This window comes from Nothoprocta perdicaria, unplaced genomic scaffold (genome assembly GCF_003342845.1).
Source record: "Nothoprocta perdicaria isolate Ctin4 unplaced genomic scaffold, notPer1 scaffold_26, whole genome shotgun sequence".
NCBI lineage: Eukaryota > Metazoa > Chordata > Aves > Tinamiformes > Tinamidae > Nothoprocta > Nothoprocta perdicaria.
In genome coordinates this window covers 3,804,148-3,825,683 of record NW_020455488.1, presented here as the reverse complement: position 1 = coordinate 3,825,683, position 21,536 = coordinate 3,804,148, and the positions used below count along the sequence as shown (strand labels likewise).

At 52.6% G+C, this 21,536-nt stretch overlaps 1 protein-coding gene across 1 annotated transcript in view; it reads left to right on the top strand.

Moving 5' to 3' along the window:
• The window catches only part of IGDCC3 (immunoglobulin superfamily DCC subclass member 3), a 56,947-nt gene that overhangs the window by 28,111 nt on the left and 7,300 nt on the right, over positions 1 to 21,536 (top strand). Inside the window, exons 3-7 of the mRNA XM_026040633.1 lie at positions 1,797 to 1,941; positions 4,013 to 4,143; positions 6,889 to 7,026; positions 12,804 to 12,962; positions 17,319 to 17,484. Coding sequence (XP_025896418.1) covers positions 1,797 to 1,941; positions 4,013 to 4,143; positions 6,889 to 7,026; positions 12,804 to 12,962; positions 17,319 to 17,484 — 739 coding nt within the window. The remainder of the gene's footprint in view (positions 1 to 1,796; positions 1,942 to 4,012; positions 4,144 to 6,888; positions 7,027 to 12,803; positions 12,963 to 17,318; positions 17,485 to 21,536) is intronic.

Sequence of the window (21,536 nt, the reverse complement as noted above, 5' to 3'; positions counted from 1 at the left end):
TCCACCCTGGCTGTTGCGCAGCTCTTGGTGGTGCTGAAACAATAGAGCCCGCTGGAGAATAGCTACCCGGGTGTTTTCCGCTAAGAACAGGAGCCGCTACTCTGCTAAAGGAGCTTGCTACCCTGCCAAAATCCCAAAATGATGCAAAAATCATACGTGGGCCGGGGGAGATATATCCCCTCCGAGCAGTCGCTTCCCATTGCTCTCCCCTCTGCTCCCCTGGGAATTTATTTCTCGGCTGGAAACAGCATGCAGGTAATCGCTTGCTTTCAACTTGGTGGCTGTTTTACAGGAGGGGCCACAAAAGCCTTTGTGTCTGCAAATGTAAATAAACTCGTAAACCTGGGGTAAAAATAGTGTTTTGTAGCTCGGTGCATGAATTTTTAATGCCTCTTCTGCAAAGCAGCTGGTCTTGGCAAGGGTCACGGTGCTTCCTAGGCGTTTAACATAAAACTGTGCTTCAGAGCCACATTATAGGGTCATTGAAGAGTAATATTTTACTTAACATCCTCATAACTGAATTATTTATAACTCCCCATGTTTTATTCATGATAAATATTAATACTAGAGTCTTTAAGAGTGGAGGTTATTGCTGCAGTTTTACCTCTAAGAGATGATATTATTGAAAGAAAGGAATGGCCGTGAATTCGGCAGAAGGCCCCGGCACCAGGGCCATCTCATTCACACCTTCCCCTGCTCATCAGCCAGAAACCTCCACGCCAGATCAGTGCATCCCAAAGGAATTTCCCTGCAGGCATCTGAATCTGCAGAAAATTTTTTTTTTGCTTTACTAACGGGCTTTGTTTCATCCTTAGGAATTGGGCGAATAGCTGCTCCACCGTGGGGCTCTGCCCCATGCCTGGAGAGGACACCGGCGTTGTCTTTCCTCCTGGAAATAGGTGTTGGCATCCACGTGCGCTGCTGTGCTCCGCATCCGGCTCTGCGGGAGCCCATCCCGGCTCCCAGCGCCGGGGTCTGGAGCTGCCCCTGCGTTGCCCGATGGCCTTAACCACCCCGGAGCGCGGGCCGGCGCGGGTTAATGCAGCCCATATTTAATGTATGATCACTAATGGCCATCGCCCATCTGCCCGAGCCCCACTGCAGTTTGCAGATGGATGATTCAGCTGACACGGACGCGGCTTGTTCCGCCGCCCCTGTTCATTCATTCCGCTCGGGCACGGAAGAGGGGACGAGGTTTTCCCGCTGGGAAGGGGCAGTGTTGGGCTGGGGTGGCAGGGCTCCCTCGGGGTTTGTTTTATATGGTAATGGGAGAGCTCTGCCCGCGCGTGCGGCACTGCAAATGAATCACAAGCTAAATAACCACTGCGATGTTTATTAGCCATGAATATGTTTATTGCGGAGTCAACAGGCAGCACCTTCCAATTAATTAATAGTAATAATTGCTGTGTTATTTATGTAGCTCTGACGGTGTGCCCGAGTTTACCCACACAGTGTTGCAGCCGTGGCTGTGGCAACGGGCCGGGTTGTGCTGGTCCTCCAAGAAGGGACAGCCCGGGCATCCTGCTGCCCCATAGACCCTGCTGTGGACACAGGGCTTGTGGGAGCTGCCTCCTGCCCCAGCGCGTTGTGCACGGGCACACAGACAGCAAGAGCGAGGTCTTGCCAGGGCCCGTGTTCCTCCATGCAGGTTAGGTGGCAAATCTGGCTTCTCTTCTGCCAGGGTGGGTTTCCTGCAGTCTCATTTGCCAGCTCTGGGGTGCTCCGGTCATAGGATGCTCTTAGCGGTGGATCTCATTTCATGGACTAATATTTTGGCTCTTATCTGTGTCTTCCAGCAATGTCCGACTTCCACATCCACCCTCAAAATGCAGTCGTGGAGGAAGGAGGAGTCGCGAGGTTCCAGTGCCAGATCCACGGCTTGCCCGAGCCCGTCATCCTGTGGCAAAAAAATCGCATGCCGGTCAACACAGACAACGAAAGGTAAGAGACACCCAAACCACAGAGTGCTGTCCTCCTGCCAGGTGGAAGCAGGTTTGCTCTTGTCCCCACACCTATCCCAGGACGGCACTGAGGCTCCTCCTCAGCTTTTCTGCCATAGAAGGCTCTTTTCGGTGATATTGTGGGTTCTCAGGGCTTCCCATGCCATCCTCCTGCTCCTGCAGCCGCATGTCCTTGCTGCCTCTGCTTGACAGAGCTCCCGTCACGTAGGAAATGTCCCTAATCATGGCTGGATCCCACATGGGACAGCAGGACAGGTGGCAGGAAGGCACCGGCTCCAACAGCAGCCGCTCGCAGCGCACCTTGATCCCGCGTCGGGAATAGATGAAACCAGGACACTGTAAATATTCCCCTGAAAGCCCCGATCCTTAAAATGTCAGTTGAGCACCAGAATTGGTTGGGTTCTTTGGGGGCTGGAGAAAACAAGGCCTGACCTTTTCAGTGTTGTGGTGAACTTGCAGTAGAAGGACCCAAGAGGCCCTGCCCTGCGGTTGGAAATGGCAACTGTCACGTTTTGTTTTCCCTCGTGTTTTTCAGCTGGGCTTTTTATAGTCCAGCGAAGGGTTGATTTATTAAACTTGATCTCTGCAGGCTCCTTGCTCACACGAGTCCTAAACTGGTGGCATGGCACAGCAAGGCAGCTCGTCTGAGGCATCATCTGTGGGGACCCAAAGTGCCGATTTGGGCTTGACACCTGGTGTGCATCCAGCTGAGATGCTGCAGGATGTGTGAAGTTCCCTTGAAATCCCTCTGCATTATTCCCAGTTTTCTCTCAAGCCTAAGGCCACTAGTGCAGGGATGGGGAAGGATTTGGGCACAACCACAACTATTCCTTGTCTCCCAGACTAAGGAGGAAGAGCTGGAAAGTTCCATACCATTCTCATCCTCACCACCTAGGAGCATTTTTCCAATGTTCGGTGTTCTAATTTTGAGCAGATTTGCCTTCTCGTGGGCATAAAGTTCCTGTGGAAGGTTTTTATTGTTACCTCAATAGATTAATCCCTGACACCAATGGGCCTGGGTGATGAGGGTTGCTTCTCAAACGGAATTGGATTTCTGCATTAATCGTGCTTGGTGCATCTCTGCCTATAAAGTGTATATAAATTTGTATGCTGAGTCTTCCACTTGGAGGCTTTGAAGGCAGAATAATAGCTTCGGAATTGAATCTTCTAATGCTGTGGGCAGATTGTTAACAAAAATGAAGGCTTCTTGTGGTATAATTCATTGAAAACAATGGGCATTTTAAAGTCCCAGAGCGATTGCAATCAACTTCAGGATGTATAAAAGTGATTGCTGCCACGCTGCTGCCGACACCGAGCCGCGCTTTTGGATCCCCGCGCACAGAGCAGGTTATAGACACTTAACCAGATGCTGATGTGGAAAAAGATATTCTTCATCTTCCAGACGGAAATGGATTATTAACTCATCATGGTGTAACGACTTACTACCAACCAATTTAAACACACAGTTGCCAAGCAACCTGTAGTGTATGTATATGCTTAAATATTTAATGTATATATGTGTGTGTGCGCACAGGTGTATGTTTTAAATGTTTTAATATACGAAGTATGTATTTAGACTTGTATGAACACACAGTATTTATTTTTCACATGTCCTCCCACACATTTTAAGATTATGTGAGTTTGAGCCCTGTCTCTGGGACTCTGTATCCTAAATCCAGGACCATGTATGGGCCCTGGCTTGGGATGTGACCATGGATGACCATCCATGGTCACTGTGCACAGTTGATGAGTGGTCACTCACTGCATCGTGGCCAGCTGTGTTCCCATGAGATTGCACTTAGGAAGTTCTTCTGTGGGTTAAATCCAGAGCGTTTTCGTTTTAGCCTTCCAGAGAAAGCCATCCTTCTGTAAGGACATAGCAGAAGGTTGGAAGAAGGAACCTACCCTCTATAAGAGAAGAGCAGAGGCTGAAATGTGCAGCAATGCAGTAACCACTGCAGTCTGTGGAGGGGGAGAGTTCTGGGCACGGCAGGCAGGCCCGGGCACCTCCTGCCTTGCGAGCTCCTGCTTCTGCTCTGTGCATCCCACAGGTACACGCTGCTTCCGAAGGGAGTCCTCCAGATCACCGGCCTGAGGGCAGAAGACAGTGGGATTTTTCACTGCGTCGCTACCAATATTGCGAATGTGAAATTCAGCCGGGAGGCCAGGCTCACCGTGTCAGGTTAGTACCACTAAACTGTGTCCTAACAACCTTCTTGTCTTCTCCTCCCGGGCTAAGGTGGTTTAGCAAACTATAAGAATAACAGCAGCAGACTGTTGGGATAACAGCACTGCAAAGCCTTGCTCTGTCCTGCAATAGTCTGTTCCCTGTTCTGATTGTTAGGAGTTCTGCAGGTGAGTCTGTTTAACAGCAGATTAATCTGTCCCTTTGCCTTTAAATTAGTGTCCTTTTCTGGGGAAGGGAAGGATGGTGAGAACAGGAGTTACAGCAGCTTTACACTAAATAAATCCTTCTGGAAATGTGGAAGATTCATCATATCCTTATGAAACCTGCCTGCTCTGGAATTAATTGCAGCACACAGGGTGATCAGTTATTTATCTAATAGGAGAATTTAGTTCTGTGGGTTATTAGCATTGCATCGGGACGGAGAGATGATCTCCCACAAACTGCAGGAAGACGAGACCCTTGGAGATGCAGGATGTGGTGCAGGGCAGGAACCATGCTGTCCTTTTCCCCTAAATCAGGGGAAAACTGCCCACGGTGCCAGGGCTGCCCACCTGGGCATGGCAGACCCCAAGGGCCCTTTGCTGTCACTTCTCTAGGGGTCTGTAGAGCACACGGGGTGCAGCGATGTCCTAGGGCAGACCAGTGAGCTCTGACCCTCTTGCTGCCCAGGCAGGCTGATCCCTGGTGGTCTCCTTGCTTTTCCTGATCTATGTGAACAGTAGCTGCACCAAGGGGGAAAAGAACAGTAAATTTTCAACGTGGTAAAGTTCTTTGCAGCAATTTACCGCTCAGGGATATTGTTTCCCTTGGAGCAGAAAGCACTAGCTGTTCTCATTGACCATCCCTCCTTTCAAACGGATATTTTCCAGGTTTCCTGTCTGTGAAATGTTTGTGGGTTTTCTCTTCCTTAAAGCGAGCCGCCGGATGATGGATGCGGGCGCAGCGTGGAAGTGTCTGCTGAAGGGCTGGTGCTGCCGTTGGGCTCTGCGGGGCCTGCACACTTGCAAGCTCGCAGCCCACTAAAAACCTTTTTCCAGGGAATTGCCCCGGCTCTGGCTTTCCCAGAGAGCCCTCGGTAGGAGACAGAGGCTGGGAATAAGTCCTGGCGGCCTCTGCCCCATCCCTGCCTTGGAGCATCCTACTGCAGCCAGGCTGCTGAGGAGGAGGAAGGTGCCTGCCGGGACCATGTCCCAGAGAGGCAGCGCGTGTCCATCCCTGGTGAAAATCAGGATGCCTTTCTAGCACTTTAAATACAAACCAAAGAGTGCAGTTATTTCTTTTTGCCAAAACAGCGGGCTTTGTAAATCCTGCTTCGGGCTCAGCTCCTGTTTATCGACCTTCCTGGCTAACCTTGAACCATCCATTTCATTCCTCTGCGCCTTGAAATATGGAAATCATTATGTGATATGATGATTCGATCGCATTATTCTAAACAGGAACGTTTAGTATTGTGATTTAGGACAATAAATTTACATGGGTTTTAAAGGCCCTCGGAGCTGCTGAGCGGAAGGTGTTGTTTCTCAGATCTCTCGAGGTTAACCAGCTGCTCGCAGGAATTTATTGCGCATTCTGGTTCTCATCAGAAAATCTGCATTTTATGGCTCGCAGTGAAATGCGTTTAGCGAGAAAGGCGGCTCAGAAGTCACTCTGACACGGTGGCTTTTCCTTGGATTTCGCCCGTTTAGAGGCAATCTCCGCGCCGCTTTATCACTGCCCGCTCCGCTCCTGCAGAAATGATTAACAGAGGGGCTGCCCGATGCGGCCCTGCCTTGGGAGCCCTGCATCCCCCCCACTGCCTCCCCCATTTCAGCCCCGTGGCAGGGCGAAGCTGGAAAGTGCAGGAAGAAAGGAAAGGAAATGCTGGTGAAAAGCTCTTGCAGGGTTTTTTGGTGCATCGTGTCTCCCCCGTGAGATTTGTGCTCGTTGAAAGCCCCACATTGCTCTTGATTTGCAATGTGCTGCCCTCCGTGACTGCGCCCCTGTAAGAGTCTTTAGCAATCACAGACATTTGTTGTACGTAAGTAAAGGATGGGTAAATCAGATTCCTGATTCATTCAAAGCTGTGTGTGTTTGGGAGGTTTCACAGGCGCCTGCAGGACTTATTTGCAGTAGGGAGAGCAGGGGCTGCTGCTGAGCGTGGCACGGCTTCGGCACGAGGACGGGGTACGGGCATGTGAAGAGAGGGTGTAAAGGAGATGGGGCCAGACCCTGCAGTGGTGGGACGAGAGGCAACGGGCACAAGCTGAGATACAACAAGTTCTGTCTGAACATGAGGAAAAACCTTTTTACATTGATGGTGCCAGATGGAACGGGTTGCCCAGAGAGGTTGGGAATGTCCTTGGAGATGTTCCAAAGCTGCCTGGTCACCTAGAGCATGACCTGGGCCACGTGTTGTCGGTGGCCAGCTCGAGCAGGCCGTTTGACTAGGTGATCTCCAGGGGTCCCTTCCAACCTCAAGGCTTCTGTGGTTCTGTCACTCTATGATCTGCTCCCTGCCTTCTTTGGTGGAGTTTCCTCCTGGATTGCTCTCTTGAAGCAATGGGCATGAGCACCCTGTGGGCCTCAGAGATGAGAGCAGCTCTCAGAGAGACCCTCGCCAGGGGCTGCAGCCTGTGAAGCTTTTCAGAATATTTCAGAATATTTCAGAATATAGAAGCTTCTTTTTTTCCGTTCCACAAGAGAGAATTAGATGCTGAGAGGCCGCACGGGGACCTGTTAACGGTGACATTGTCCTTGCAGGTTCCCACTCCACCGCTTACAAGGACCCCATGATTCTCGTGGGTCCGGAGAACCTGACGCTGACGGTGCACCAGACGGCAGTGCTGGAGTGCATCGCGACCGGCAACCCCCGGCCCATCGTCTCCTGGAGCCGCCTCGGTAAGTCCCTTGGGATGGGATTCCCTCCCCTTCCCCAGGGCCCTTGCCGGGGAGACAGGTCCATGCTGCCAACTCTTCCATGCAGCGAGTGGTTCAGCCCTCATGTTCCTCCACAGGATAATTGCAGGCTCGTGCTTTGTGTCTTCCTGTCTACACTCCTTTTTTTTCCTCTCTGCCAAAATCCTGTTTTTACATATTAGAGAAGTGGGTTGGTTAAATATGTAGACATTTCTTGAAAAGTGATAATTTTATCTTTCCCCAAGCAGCAGCATTTTCTTAGCTGCATTGCAAACACTGCCACTGTTGGCCCAGAGAAGCAGAAACACATGCAAACACTTCCACTTAGAAGAGACTTGGGAGAGCCTATCTCTCAGCTCAGCTATTAGTGATATCAGCTCAGGAAAGGAGCTGATTTGTGCAGAATGACACTTTCTTTTGACTGCTAGGCAGAGATCTGTGCTAAGCAAAGCATTGGTGCCTCTTGTTTCATCTTCTGGAGCTTGCAGCTTCCTGTGTGCGTGCGCATTTTGTGTTTACTGAGCCCAGTTAATATTTCCCAAGCACTTTTGTTCTGCAAGGTCACGTAATTTTTACAAGCTCGTCTCCCAGAACCACACAAGGTAGCTGGGAAGCACAAACAGAGATAATTCTACCTGGTATTGCTCTTCTGGCACAAAACCTCTTCCCCAGGGCTCCCCAAGGGGCATAGTGGGCTCCTGGAAAGGGTGACATCCCGCTCCAGGTGACAAGGACATGCACCTGGTGGCTCCTGCCCTCAAACCCTGTCTGCCACTAACTGATTTTTCCCCCAGAGCCATAACCATCAGACTGATGCTGTTTTAAAAATCTCCCCAGATATGCTCTATCGTTTCAGTTCTCTTGGACACAAGGCGGCTCTATATTAGTGCTCCACTGTAATAAACTACTTTATAATTGCCTTAATTATAACAGCTTATTACCTTCTTCAAAACACTTGTCTCTGTAGAGCATGGTAATAATGAGGATGTAATGGCTTCATACTATGTTCTTCTGGACGGGTAAGCTCACGCTCAAAACAAATACCTTTTGCAGGTCGCTTTGTGGCACAGGGGCAGAGATAGAGGTAGAGATGGGAAAGAGGCCCTATTGTTTTATCTCTCCTTCTCTGTGACCATTTTCTGTCCAGAGAATCCCGAGGTCTTGTTTGTTGTACCTGGGTCTCTGCAGCCCCATGGCTGACAGGCTCCCGGCTGAGTTTGTGGAGTTGTCGTCCCTTTTTGTAGTGATTTCTGGAGCATTTTCCTGTCCTGAAGCTTCTGCCATCAGGATGAGGGAGAGGAGGTGTTGCTGGATGGGCAGGTCCACCTTGCATCCATCATCTGCACGTATCTGCCTGACCCCCCCACTTGCACTTCTGATATTGGGGTGTTTTTCTTGGAAATGAGCAAAACAACAATTTGGCTTTTACAGCTTTCTGTGGAGCATGGGAGAGGGAGCCATGGAACCATTTCTGGGTTTTGCACTTTGGCTAAAACCTGCCTGTTTTCCTCTTGTCAGTGGGAAACGCAGCTCTTCCTCGCTTGCAGGAAAACCATTCAAATTCTGGGCCAGTTCCTGAGTGTTACGCAATCAATTTTGAATTTAATTTCCTTGGGAATACCTTGCAGCCCCTGACCACGAGCAGAATTCCCGTGCCTTGCAGCGCCTCAAACGTCAACATTCATTAGAGAGGCGGCTCTGGGAGAGATGTAAAATCATTAGGGGCTTGATCAGCCAAGGTAGGGGCTTTTCCTTTCAGCACTGCATGCTGCAGCCTCGGACCTGTATGTGTGCACAAATGAATATCCCGGGCACTTATTGCAAAGCCTTTTGAATGAGCGGCGATTTTAATGTATCCTTAGCCTTTAAGTGACAGGCTGCTGAGCTGGCCTCCATAAAAGGTACCAAGGCAGAATAATGCACTATTTAGAGAGATATAGAAGAGTGAGGCGAAAAAGAAAAGACAGTGATTATCTGATAGCGTTATACAGAAGTTGTCAGAAAGGGCCTCACAATGGGAAGGAAATTACTAAAGAGGGAGCCTTTCAAGAAGTAAACTATACAACAATTGTTGGAGCCAATTAATTGGTAACTTATTGGACACAGAAGCTTGCAATAGATGGTTGACTGGTTGACAGGAGCACCGTTCTTGTAAGTGTTTAGAAATAATAGAGTAAATTTCACCACTTCACAGACTGAATAGTCAACTGTTGCAATGTACTCTAAATATGCTAATCCACGGTGCCCAGTGTCCGACAGAGCAGGAGACCCGTGTGTCTAAAAAGTGGAAGGCTACTGTGCCGCAGCACAAAGGAGGCACAAAAGACCTAAACGATCAACATTAGTAAGTTGTTACTTTCTTTCTACGCGTTGCTCACAAAAGCAAGGCGTTCGTGTTGCTGCATATTCATATCGCCGGGCACGTTGTAACGCAGTGCTGTAATTGGGGCTGGTGTGCCAGTCACTTGGTTGGCAGGAGGAGAGCGGGCTCAGGAGAGCATTGCACACACCTTGGTAAAGGAAAGGAGGTGGCTCTTGGACCCCAGGCTTCTTAACCAGGCATGCAGAGCGTGGCCTGCTTTGTTCATGCGCTGTGTGGCTGCTCTTCACGCCCACATGAAGCCCGGCTTTGGGACAGCCTGTGTTTGAGGCACCCATCGGAATCCATCCTGCCGGTTCCTTGCTGTTCTCGGTGGCGTTTTGCCACAAGCCGGTCCAAATCAGCACGATGGAGTGACCAGACCTGCAGCCCCGGAGGAGGCTCCTGCCCTTGGGGCTCAGTCACCTCAAAGCTCTTCCACTGAGCAGTGTGAAGACTGTTTGCACCAACAGGTGACCACTTCATGCCAAACCAGCACCACAGCAAACCCTGAAGCATTGCTGAATTCATATGGGAGAGCAGAGAGTGTGTCGGACCTTCCTGAGGTCCCTGAGCACGCTGCAGGGCCAGGCCCCGACCAGGATGGACAGTCTCGAGGTCAAATGTGAGCTCTGAACCTTTCTTTGGAGTTTGGCGAAGGGCTCTTGCTGTTGTCCGGGGTGTTCCCACTGCACGAAGCCCCTTGGCCGGATCACAGGGAGAGGCTGGCTGCAGCAGGAGCATCCTTTGTCCTCCATAGGGAAGTGGACCCTCAGGAAGGCGAGTTCTTGTCCATTTGGACTGAACATGGAGCCCAGCACAAATGTTGCTCTCTGGTGTTGCAGATTTTCCGTATCGTATTTTCTCCTGTCCCCATCAGGACAGGGAGTTTGTCCAGCTCAATGCCTTAGGGCAAGTAGAAAGGCTTGCATCCCTTCTCGGGTCGGCTTTGCTTGCAGGCTGACCACCGTCAGAGCAGGGACCGTGTTTGAAGTTGCTCTTGCTCCTTCTGAAATGCTCTGTCAGGGGCCGACAGAGAGGAGCTGCATCTCCACCCAGATGGCTTGTTTCCAACCCTTAAAATCGCCACGTTTGGCCTCATAAAAAGCAGTGGAAGGTCATGTTAAGTAAGCAACAGTTTCAAATCCACGCGGGTCCCTGGTGCTTTGGGAAGCAAGTAACAGTGTTAGCTCTTGCAGTCCTTCGTGGAGAGCTGGCTCGGTGACAGAGAGCACTGCCAGGAAGGTGTTTTTTCTGGGTTTGAAATCCCTGATGCAAGGCACCGTCCGGGTCTGCTTGTAAGCGAAACAGGGTTAAAATAGATGTCAGGCTTTGCAAGGCAGGTGTGAGACATCAGTCCCTCTGCACAGCACTTCTGCACAGCGCTCACCTGTTGGCTGCAAGTGCCTAAGGACCACCTATACCTGCTCCATGCGTCACTCACGTGGGCCTGATAGCAGCTGAGAACACGGCTGCAGGACCTGGCTCTGTACCCTCTGTGCACAGCAGGGCGAGGAGGAGGATGGAACCAGCTGCGAAAGCGAAGGCCGTTCACCAGAAGGTGTTCCCAGCGTTTTTTTGGGAAGGGGGAATATGTGTGGATTGATGTGGCGCGGTAATCTTCCTGGCTGTTAGAGAGGGCCAAACTCCCTGAATCAAATAGCAGTTTCCTCCGAGGTTTCTGAGCTCGGAGAACTTTCTTCTTGAAGGAAATGAGAGCTGCTCGGTTGACAGGCAACGTTACTTCAAACCCTCCCACCCCTAATTAATAGCTGGAGCTGCAGAGACAATTGAGAGGCTGATATCTGGACTGTGGGGAGAACCTGCTGCAGGCTGGGTCCTTCATGCTTAAATTATGTAGCACGTCATAAATAATACAGTAAGCCTGCTGACATTCAAGCCACATTTCTGTGATATTTCTCAAGGCAATGATGTGATGAAGCGTCCAGGTATGGCCGCTCAATGTCTTTTGCTGGGCCTGTCCCTCCCTCGAGAGGGAGCTTTGATTTTTGCACCTACTATAAATAGGAGCTTGCAAAAGGTCTAATTTAAAAGATGAAATCAGGTTCAATTTGAATTTGATTCAGACCTTCTTTACACTTGAGCTGAAATGATGTTTGAAGGGAATGGTTCCTTCTTATTGCTCATTAAACGTGGGACAGGTCATGTTTTACTGTCCTTTTTATGACTGAGCCATTTACTGCTGCAGTGGCTTGGCCAGCGATGTGAGCATTTAATGGCATTGTTTTTCTCTGTCTAAAAGACCTGAGAATTTTTCTTTTCAGTGTGAATAACGAAGGGCCCTGGCTCTGCCCACCCGGTGAAGCCAGGAAACCTTTAAGTTTAAATATTCTTGTAAAACATCACAAAGGGCATCAAAGGAGATGTATTTGTAAATGTCCCCATACCTTCTAGTCCACCCTTTGCCAATGTTTTCCAGTGAGATGCTGCCATCCTTCCTCCTAACTGCTCCTCCCATAAAAATATCCCTTCTGCCTTGCCCCTCTGCTCAGACACTGACACGTCCTAGGGCTGATTTAGAGCTGCGTTTGTCAGACAGCGCCTTAAAACACAAGCCAGTGAAACAATAAAAAGCAATAGCCTGATACTAATGAAACACGCTGTAATTAGAGCTGGCTGGGAATTTTCCAGCAAAACGGGCTTTGTTGGAAAAGGGCAAATTCCCCGATACCAAATTGTTTTGTGCAAGTCCTTTGATTTTGGAGACCTTCTGCTGAAGCCCAGGGGTCTGCTGGAAGCGTCGCTGCTCCGCTGCCAGGCTGCTGTGAAGTCAGGGGCTGAGGAATCAAAAATCCAGGATTATTGTGGTTTCAGGAAGCAACGGGACAGGTCGAGGGCGTGAAAATATATCAAAGGTTAGCAGAAAAGAAATGGGTCTCTTCTGGCTTAAGAAACTCTTGAGTCCCTCACTGCTGGTGGCTGAGCAAGGAGGCTGCTGCTCCTCCTTCCCAAACTGTCTTTTGGAAAAGAGATCTAGAGCTGACTGGATCCCGGGTCTTTGGCCAGTCGAATGTCCCTGTAGGGCACAGATAATCTCTCTCAGAAGCTGACACGATTTCACTTGGTTTTATTGCTCTCTTGAAGAGCATTCTGGGTGCTTCATTTTACTCCGAACATTTTGCTGAAATCCCTCAGATCTCCTGTGTGATGGTAGCTTGGTTTTCCAAGCAGCACAGAGTGTGACTGGGGGCCAACACTTAACTGATGACCCTGGTTTTCTCTAGAGGACAAGAGCATGAGCTAAAACCCCTTGACTTTACTCAGCAAATCATAGTGAAGAGCATGGTCTGTAGGTGCTTAGCTCTGTCCTCACCAAGGGCAACGCTCTGGAGAACCTCTCCCAAAGATGCAGCGTGTGACTCTCAACCTTTTCTTCCAGACGGCCGCCCCATTGGCGTGGAGGGCATCCAGGTGCTGGGGACGGGGAATCTCATGATCTCGGATGTCACCGTGCAGCACTCCGGCATCTACGTGTGCGCTGCCAACAAGCCCGGCACCCGCGTGCGCAGGACGGCCCAGGGCAGGCTCGTGGTGCAAGGTGAGCGCAGTGTGGGCTTGCAGAACGGGCTGGCCACCTCACAAATGCTGACTGTGCTTCTCTGATAGTATCAGACAGAGCGTTTCGTGCCTTTTCCCATGTTTGCCGTGCCCAGGTGGGTCCGTGTATTCCCTGAAGGTGGGTAGCAGCCTCAGTATCATCAAGCTGAGGCCTTTGGGTCATGGGTTGGAATGGCCTCCTACGCCATCATGGGCTTTTGGGGTAATGCAGCCCAGTTGTTGCAGGAATTCGTCCCTGTATGTCTCAGGAGATGTTCAAGGACCCTCACTAAGTCACCCTCTTTGGGAGTTATCCCGGACATATCCTGTGCCTGGGGAAAGCAGCCTGCTCCCCTTCCCCATAGCAACTCTCCTGAAATACCACTCCTAGAGGGCGATTCCATCCATGGCAGAGATCAGCCCTCGAAAAACCAAATAAATCCCGTCTGCGTGCCCCGAAGGACCAGTCCCCACGGTGAGGGGAGCCCGGCAAGCACTGGAGCAGGCAGAGGCAGCTGCCAGCGCCCTGAATGGCAGCAATCCAGCCCTGATTGCAGCACTCACCTCCTCTCAAGCCAGCGCACTCAAAGCCTCTCGCGCCCTCATCAGCTCACTCATTAGCTATTGACTGATGATATCCTGCATCTGAAATTATACCCCTCCTGCCGGAGCGAGCTAATTGAACCCATCGTGCTGGTGATGGGGAAGTGCCCTCCTCGGCCCGGCGGGTTCCGGGGGTCGCTGGTGGCAGCTCAGCGCCGTGTCACCTCTGCGGTGGTGACGGTCCCCGGCGCTGGCGTCCCCTGCTCCGCTCTGCCTGGCGAGTGGCTGGGGAGCGATGCAGAAGGGGTGTCTGTGCGAGGCCGCTCGCGTCTCCCAGTCCCAGGAGCTGATCAAGGCGCGAAGAGCATTTGCTGCTGCATTTCGAGGTGAGCAATGTCACCAGGAGCCTCCCTGCTGACCAGGGGCAGTCACACCTGAGTCCCCAAGATAGGAAATGTGGACATGGAGTAGGGAAGTGTGGCTGGAGCCTCCTCCATGCAGGGTGACGCTGCTGAGGAGTGACATTCCCTCAGGAAGCTCATGGCAGACCCGGCCCGGCCGTTGGAGCCGGCCCATGTTTGCTTGGCCTCCCTTTGGCAGCAGCTTCCCCTTCATCTGAATCCCTTTTTCCCTGGATTTCCCAGTGGAGAGGCACAAGGGATCGCTGCGGAGGTTTGTGTGCAAAGAAAGCCTCCACAATGACTGATGCAGAGGGCTGCCGGGTTTATCTTTGTCAAGATGTCAGTGATGCAAATTACATCCGCACAGGGAAGAAAAGCAAAGAGGGAGCGATCAAAAGCCTGGCTGGAGCCAGCGGCGGCGCAGGGCCCTCGGAGCAGGCGCCGCTGCCCCCGGGAACGCGCCCTGCGCCTTCGGAAGGGGCACGGTTGCAGGGATGGCAAGGGCGGCATCTCCCTTTGCAAGGCTGGCACTGAAGCCACTTGTCCTCTCCTGCAGCTCATCCAACACCTCCTCATTATCCCCCTGGGAATTCCTCCTCCCGAGGGAGGCCAGGGCCAGGGCCTTCCCAGCCCTCCCCTGGCCGCTCCGGCGCCTTTGATCTCGTTTGTGAGCTTCTCACGCAGGCGAGTTTCCCTTTTCGCCCCCGATCCCAGTGCGGCCCTGCTTTGTGCCGGGCTGCACGGAGAGTCTCCGGCGGGAGCCGTGCCGGGACCCCGGCGTCGCGGCTGCACCGGGGCCGCGCAGGCGCGTGCGGCGCCGGCCGAGGTGGGGGAAGCGGCCGAGCGCCCGCTCTCCGCCTCCTGTGCAATCTTTTGTGCTTTATTATGTGTTCGGTGTCATAACAAACCGATGGGCTGTGAATGGCCAGATGGTCACCAGTGTTCTCCGCTCCACGCTTCGTTTCCTCCTGAAAGCTCTGCAGAAAAATGAGCGCCCGTCTCGGAAGGGAGCGGAGCGCCCGCCGCAAGGAGCCGGTTCCGCAGGCGTTGCTGACAGTGCCAGCCTTGTTCCTGGTGCCCGCTGCCCACCGGCCCAGCCTGCCTTGGTCCCACAGATCCAGCCACAACGGCATTTCCACCACCCTTGCTCGCTGCTGCACGGCCAGGACACGCATCAGATGTGTCGCGCTTGCTCCATGAGACTTGCTTTGCCCTCAAGTTTACTTGTTGCCTTCCTGGCCTAAATCTAGGAGACCAAAACAGCTTTGGGAGCTGTGCTGTGGGGCTGGTGTGCCCCACAGAGCTGTGCCCTGCCTGCCTACCTGCGCGTTTCCTCTGGAGAAGAGCGGCCATGGAGAGACAGGCAGGCACTTGGTCTCATCCATTGGGATGATGGAGTAAGCAGGGATGCTCCAAAGCTTCCTCCCAGGAGCATGCAAGGAGTGGAAACATCTCATGCTGAAGAGCTCTGGCTTGACCTCGATGGGACAAGCGCGTCGTGATACTCCTTGTTGGGTGATGGACAATGTGCATGAAACCCCTTAGTGGTGTCTGCTCAGTTCCTGGGAAACATGGTCACATCTGGCCCTACCAGTCCCACCAGTGAAACATCTACGTGTCCTTCGTAGTCTGGAGAGAGAAACAAAGCGGGGAGCAGTTCTTTGTCTTGGGGTCTCCTGTCATCTAATGCGGTGCCTGCCTCCCCCGGAGAGCTGCCTTCTCCTTGACTCTCTTGCTGAATGTTCTGGGAGCCTCAACGAGGAGGGTTTGCTGTTTGTAGGCGACTCCTCCTCCTCTGGCTGTTGGGAGTTAGAGCCTGCTTTGTGCTGGCTGCAAGGGCAGGTTGCAAGATGCTCCCATTGCAGCATCTTCATAATATCACAAGATGTTAGGCACAGCGAAACCTCTTGAAGGCCTCGGTTAACAATTCAGAGCATTATGGCTTTTTGATACCCGTGTCATGCCTTTAAATATTCATTAAACCCACACGTTCCCCTCCCTCTCATTAAGCCCTGCATAATCAAGCCTGCGGCATCCTGGTGCTCCGCGAGCCGGGCTGGCTCCTCTCTGCTCCTCCTCTCCAGCTTAGTGCCAGTGTTGGCCGAGACCTGACACATCTCAGTGCTCATGTGGCCGGTAGGGATCTGGGCACCCCGGCGCGGGGCCGAGCACCTCGTGGCAGCAGCCAAGGACCTGCAGCCCTGATGGGCATCGCTGGAGCCACGTCCCCCGCGGCACCAGTCCAATCACTGCCTCTTGCCACGGGCTCAGAGGGAGGATAAGGAGCACGAGGGATCCCTCTTCCCGCACCTGAACTTCTGCTGGAGCAGGGAGGTACGGGCAGTGGGGAATCGCCTCCCTAAAACCCTCTGCTCTCTGTGCTCACCACAAAGGCACCATTCACTGCCAGGGAGGCGTCTCCCCCTCTGTGCACGGCCATGCTTGCACCTCTGATTGAATTGCTCCTAGATTTAATTTATGGATTAATTTGCTCTAGAGGAGGAGAAACGTAGGAGGGAAGAGGAGGGAACGTGCATCAATTGGCACCCGTTTCACGGGAGGTTTTGGAGAGACGTGTCCACTGGGTTGCCGAGGTTGGTTTGTCAGCAGCCCTGGTTGCCAGCAAAGGGGCCTGACAATAAACTCTGCCGGGAGACTCTCCTTGACTGTTAGAAATCAGTTCCCTTCAGGAGGATGGGCCCTTCAGCAGCTTTCTGAGCCTCGCTGCTTGCTGGACCTGCGACCTGTGAGACTTTGCTCCTCGTCACCAGCACCTTTCGCTGCTCCTTGGTCTCGCTGCAGCGACGACGACGACGATGATGATACCTTGCACACATGATCCCTTGAGTGATTTACAGGAACCACAAAGCTCCGCTCCTGCGAGCTGCTCCCGCTCCCTGCTGCAATCCTGCTCCATGCTCCCTTCTCCCATCCCTGCATCCCTCTCGGTGGCAGAGCCCGCCGGCCGCTCACTTGGCCAACGCCCGCTGGCCTCGCACGGGATAATGACACTTTGTTGGAGAAGGGGACTGGCCGCCCTCCGCTGCGCGCTGCCGCTTGGTAAATTCCTTGTGGCTTCGTGGCTCTCACCCCGCTGCCTTCGTCGTGGCTGCCGGCGCCTCCACCTCACGTTGCTCTCAGCGACAGGGAATGTGTGCTTAGCACTTCACCCCTTGAAGCGTGGCTGCTCGTATAAACTCACCTCGCTGTCAACATCTTGCAGGCACCTCTGTGTTGCCTAATATGTGGTTTTTATTGTGAGAAATGACTTTAAATCTGTTCTGAAGGGGGCGAAGTCACTTTCTATTCAAAGATCTCATTGCTATAGGTTATAAGTTTGGTTCTGAGCAGCAGTTGCCGGGATCAAGCGGGATCCTCACGACTTCCCTCCTCCTTCTCCCGCCTCCCCGCAGCGCCGGCGGAGTTCGTGCAGCCGCCGCAGTCCATCTCGCGGCCCGCGGGCACCACGGCCATCTTCACGTGCGTGGCGCAGGGGGAGCCCCCGCCGCGCATCACCTGGCTCCGCAACGGGCAGATCCTCCAGGCGAGCGACCACATCAAGCTGAAGAATAACAACAGGTAAAGCCCCGTGCGCGTCGGGATACGTGGGTTAAACCTTGGCCTAAATCTGGGCTTGCCCTGCAAGGCTGGGGGTCTGCTACCTGGTGGCCTCTGGAAGCGGCTGTTCCTGCAGGCAGAAATCACATTATTTGGATGCAGAGGCATCTTCTTCTGTCCCACCAGCTTCAGTTGGTGGGCTTTGCGCTTAAGCCTTTGTGCTCTATCATACCCAGACATTAGATTAAGGCTTTGACTGATGATGCTGCAGTCTAGCAAAAAAAATGGGTCTGTCCTGACCCTCTTCTGGGTGTTTTTGTAAGGCCCCAGCACTGTCCTGATGCGAGCAGGGAAGGATGCGGTGCCCTGCTCGCCCAGCAGCCAAGGAGCCGCGCTTTAACCCGTGTATTTTGACGTGTCCCCATGTGCAAATGCAAATACACTTGCCCCACTAATAATGTTTGAGATTTTGACTGATTTTGACTAAACTTAAGGCTTTCATCTCACTGGGGAAGAGGGTTTTGTGTGAGTACTGAATAACTGCGTTTTCATGCTGAAGCGTGGGGATGTTTGCACTGTGGAAACAATACGGTGGGATGCACTTAGTGTGAAAATTGGGAGTTGGCAGCATAGCTTCTGTGGAAATAGCATGGAATGGTGCACTGAAACATAATAGTACGTATGCTGTACATGTAAATTATTAGTAGCTGTTTGTGCTCTCTGGTGTGCTATAACTGTTACACGTATTAACAAACACGTCTCATGGAAGCAGCTGCCCTGCTGTAGGGTCTGGTCCTTTGGGTTGCTCCTTCGGGAGGTTCTGGGCAGGTGCCGTGGCACGTTCATCCTGCAGAGCAGTGCTTTTATCTGTCAGTGTTTCCTTTTCATGGGACTTTTCATGTGGTTAGGGTTTTTTTAAGCTTTGTGTTATCTAATGGGAGTCTGTGAGTTGCAATAAAACCTTTGCAACAGGTGGAGATTTTTCTCCCAGCTGGAAGTTTTTAGGGCGCTTCAGGGAACTTTGCACATGCACAAGCTGCTTGTTCCAGGCTCGGGAGGTTACGGCTCGTTTTGTGGCTTGCTGAGGCATTTCTGCCCTTATGGTGTGAACCGAGCCTGTGTTGAAGAAGTTAATGCTGTCCCCCTTACTGGCCAGGAAGCAGAACCATAAGCGAGCAAAGACTTTACAAGCAGTCCTTAAACCCACAACAACACTCCCGTTGAGTTCCACATCTTTCCTGCAAGCTTTTCCTGTAAAATCCTCCCCTTTCCCTGCTTGAGGAAGGCAGCAGTCCTGTGTCAGGCTGCGGGAAGGGCCCCTGGCCAGGTCCTTGTCCCCGGGGCTGGGCTGCCCGCGCGGCGACGGCGACCGGCTGAGCATCGCTGTGATCGTTTCCCTGTGGCAATCGCTTAATGCCATTTAGCTGCAGCCTTTTTCGTTGCAAGGTGAGCGATCAGATTACGCTGCATCTGTCCCAGGCCGAGGCCGGTTACTGGGGCTCAGCCGGCACGCGGCTGTAGCCTAAACGCTGTCGCGTATTGTAAATCTGAGCCCAAAGGCCATCGTACTTGAGGGACTGAGCCTCTTCTTCGCTAATTTAGATCTAATCCCACTCCAGGGCTGTGCCCAGGAATTGCCAGAGCTCTCAGTGGGAGAAATGTCCTTGGGCTTGGGCACCCCAGAACTGGAGAAAACAGCGACTGGTTCTCCCAGAGCTTTCCCAGGTTGTCCTTGGTTTCCTTCTCTTGGGCATGACTAAATGCTGTAACCCACTTAGTTCTAGGCAGAATCAGTTTGTGATTATGCCTGGGGTTTATCAGGCTGTGGCACTCGGAGAAGTATTTGTCTGTGTATAAAGATGGATCTCGAATCTTCTAGCAGCCGAGCTCCTATAAAGTGTGCTGCGAGCTTTTGAATTAGATTACATGGTTTCATAGAAAACTCATTTGGATTAAAACTTGGTTTCGCGCGGCAGTGAAGGCCTGAATGCCCCCCAAGGGATTTTTTAGGAAAAAAAAGAAAAGAGTAAATGATCCCAAATCATGTCGTGCACTAATTGATCTTTGTGAGCTCCTGCCTCAGCACCCACAGCAGACATCACTGCTGCGGGCACCAGCGGGGCTGCCCCAAGTGCCCAAGCAAATTCCAGGCTTTTAGCCCACTAAACTAAGCCTTGCAGGCCACATCCAAGGAATATGTCCTCCCTTGAGGTCCCTGCACGGTGGCCTGTGATCGCCAGCGACTCCCGGGCATGTTAACACTAAAGGGCAGCCTTCAGCGGGGCCCTCTCCAGGGCTGGCTCTGATGTTTTGCAAACGCCAGCTGTGCGGGAACAAAATACCCGATCGATGAGTAGCAAAAATCAAAAGCAGTCCTGGGACCGCGGGTGAATGGTAGTGAAAAATGCATGAGGTCTCTGGCACGGGGAATCGGGGCGTTTTCCCTTAAAAACGAGGGAAAATCCCGCAAGGAGCTGGTCATGGGGCTGGAGTCGCGGGGTGGGAAGCGCTGGGTCCCTTGGTCGGAGGGGCCGTTTTGCCCGTCTTGGTCACAGGGTGGTGGCACCGGCTCCTGCAGAGCCGGGGCTGGCCCGTCTCCCCCAGCCTGAGCCACACGGGGGGCGTTTCCAGCAGAATTCCCCCCTGGAAGCGCCGTCCTGGCCCTAAAGCAGCCGTATTGCTGCAGGGGAAGGGCTGATGACTGCCCATGTTAGTGGTGAGCTTGCGTGAAATTAGGCTTTTTAGGTTATTCAAAATTTGCAGGAAAGCACAAAATAGTACCCAAATTGCTGCTCCGAAAGGTTTATTGCTTTTCCTTCCCTGACCCAGTCAGAGGCAGGGGGTAATTTCCAGCCTAGAAGTATATCACACCGTGGGTTTTATGTTGCCGCAACAGCAAGGAACAAAGGCCAACATCTTCAGAGGAGGCAGGCTCTAAATATTGATTTTCCGAGAAGATTTTATTTACAAAATGGTAATTAAGGGACTTCATTTGTTCCGCTGGAAAAAGGCTTCGTTAGAGCGTGGGCTCAGGTGGCCCTGGCTCTTCTCAGTGACCTTCTCTTATGAACTGTTCCCTTTGAAAGTCTCTCTCCTTGCCTGGCCCTTGTTTTCGCGCCCTGAGAACTGACTCCAAGGGCCGCCTGTGCCGTGGGCTCCTTGGGGGGAATATTCCTCCCTGAATGAACTTCAGGGCCGCGCCGCTTTTCTCGCCTGCGTTTTTTCGGCTGGATCCCGGAGCAGATGCAGGGAGCGGCTCCAAGGCGCCCGGCACCGCTCGCAGGACGCCGTTTTGCTGCCCCGACCTCGCGGGCCGGGCGCGGGGAGCTGCGGAGCAGGTCGGTGCTTCCCGCCTGGACACGGGCCAGCTCCGCGCATCCGCGTCTGTCCCGGGAAGCACGCGCCAGAACTGGCAGCTCTCCAAGAGCGCCCGTTCCCGCCTGGATGGGGGCTCTTTGCTGCGCACCCTGCAAGCTCCTGGATTCGGGGGGATTTGGGGCACCCCGAGGCAGGGCAGGCAAGCCTGCAGGTTTCGTGCCGTGAATTTGGGGAGCTTTGGTGTTTACGAGGAAGGTGGCACGGAACAGTTTCCAGAAGCGTGACAAATAAGTACGAGCAGGACTGGGATGCGGAGCAGCTGCTCCTGGTTTAAGAATAATTTATGGGCTTGCCTCTGTTTGGGAGAGGGGCGGGAAGGCGGCGCCGGGTCCCGGGTGTCCCGGCAGGGCTGGCCAGAGCGTCTCCGGCTGCTCCGTAGTCGGAGCAGCCAGCCCTCGTGGACACCCGCCGGCTCTTCCCGCCGCTCCGGCCCCTCCGTGTCCCGGCCTCGGGCTTTCTCCTTCCGTTCAATCACATACATGGAGCCTGTGGCAAGGAGAGCAGCTCAGGGGCAATTCTCGAAAATCACCATATCAGCCCAAACCATCACATTTCATATTCCATTTGCAATGTTTCCAAGGAAACAAAGGCCCGGGACATAAATAGATGACTGTTAAACATTTGCTCACTCACCATGGCCCCCATAATTTGCAAGGCAGGATTATGAATGTTAAATCAACAGCAATAATAAATTT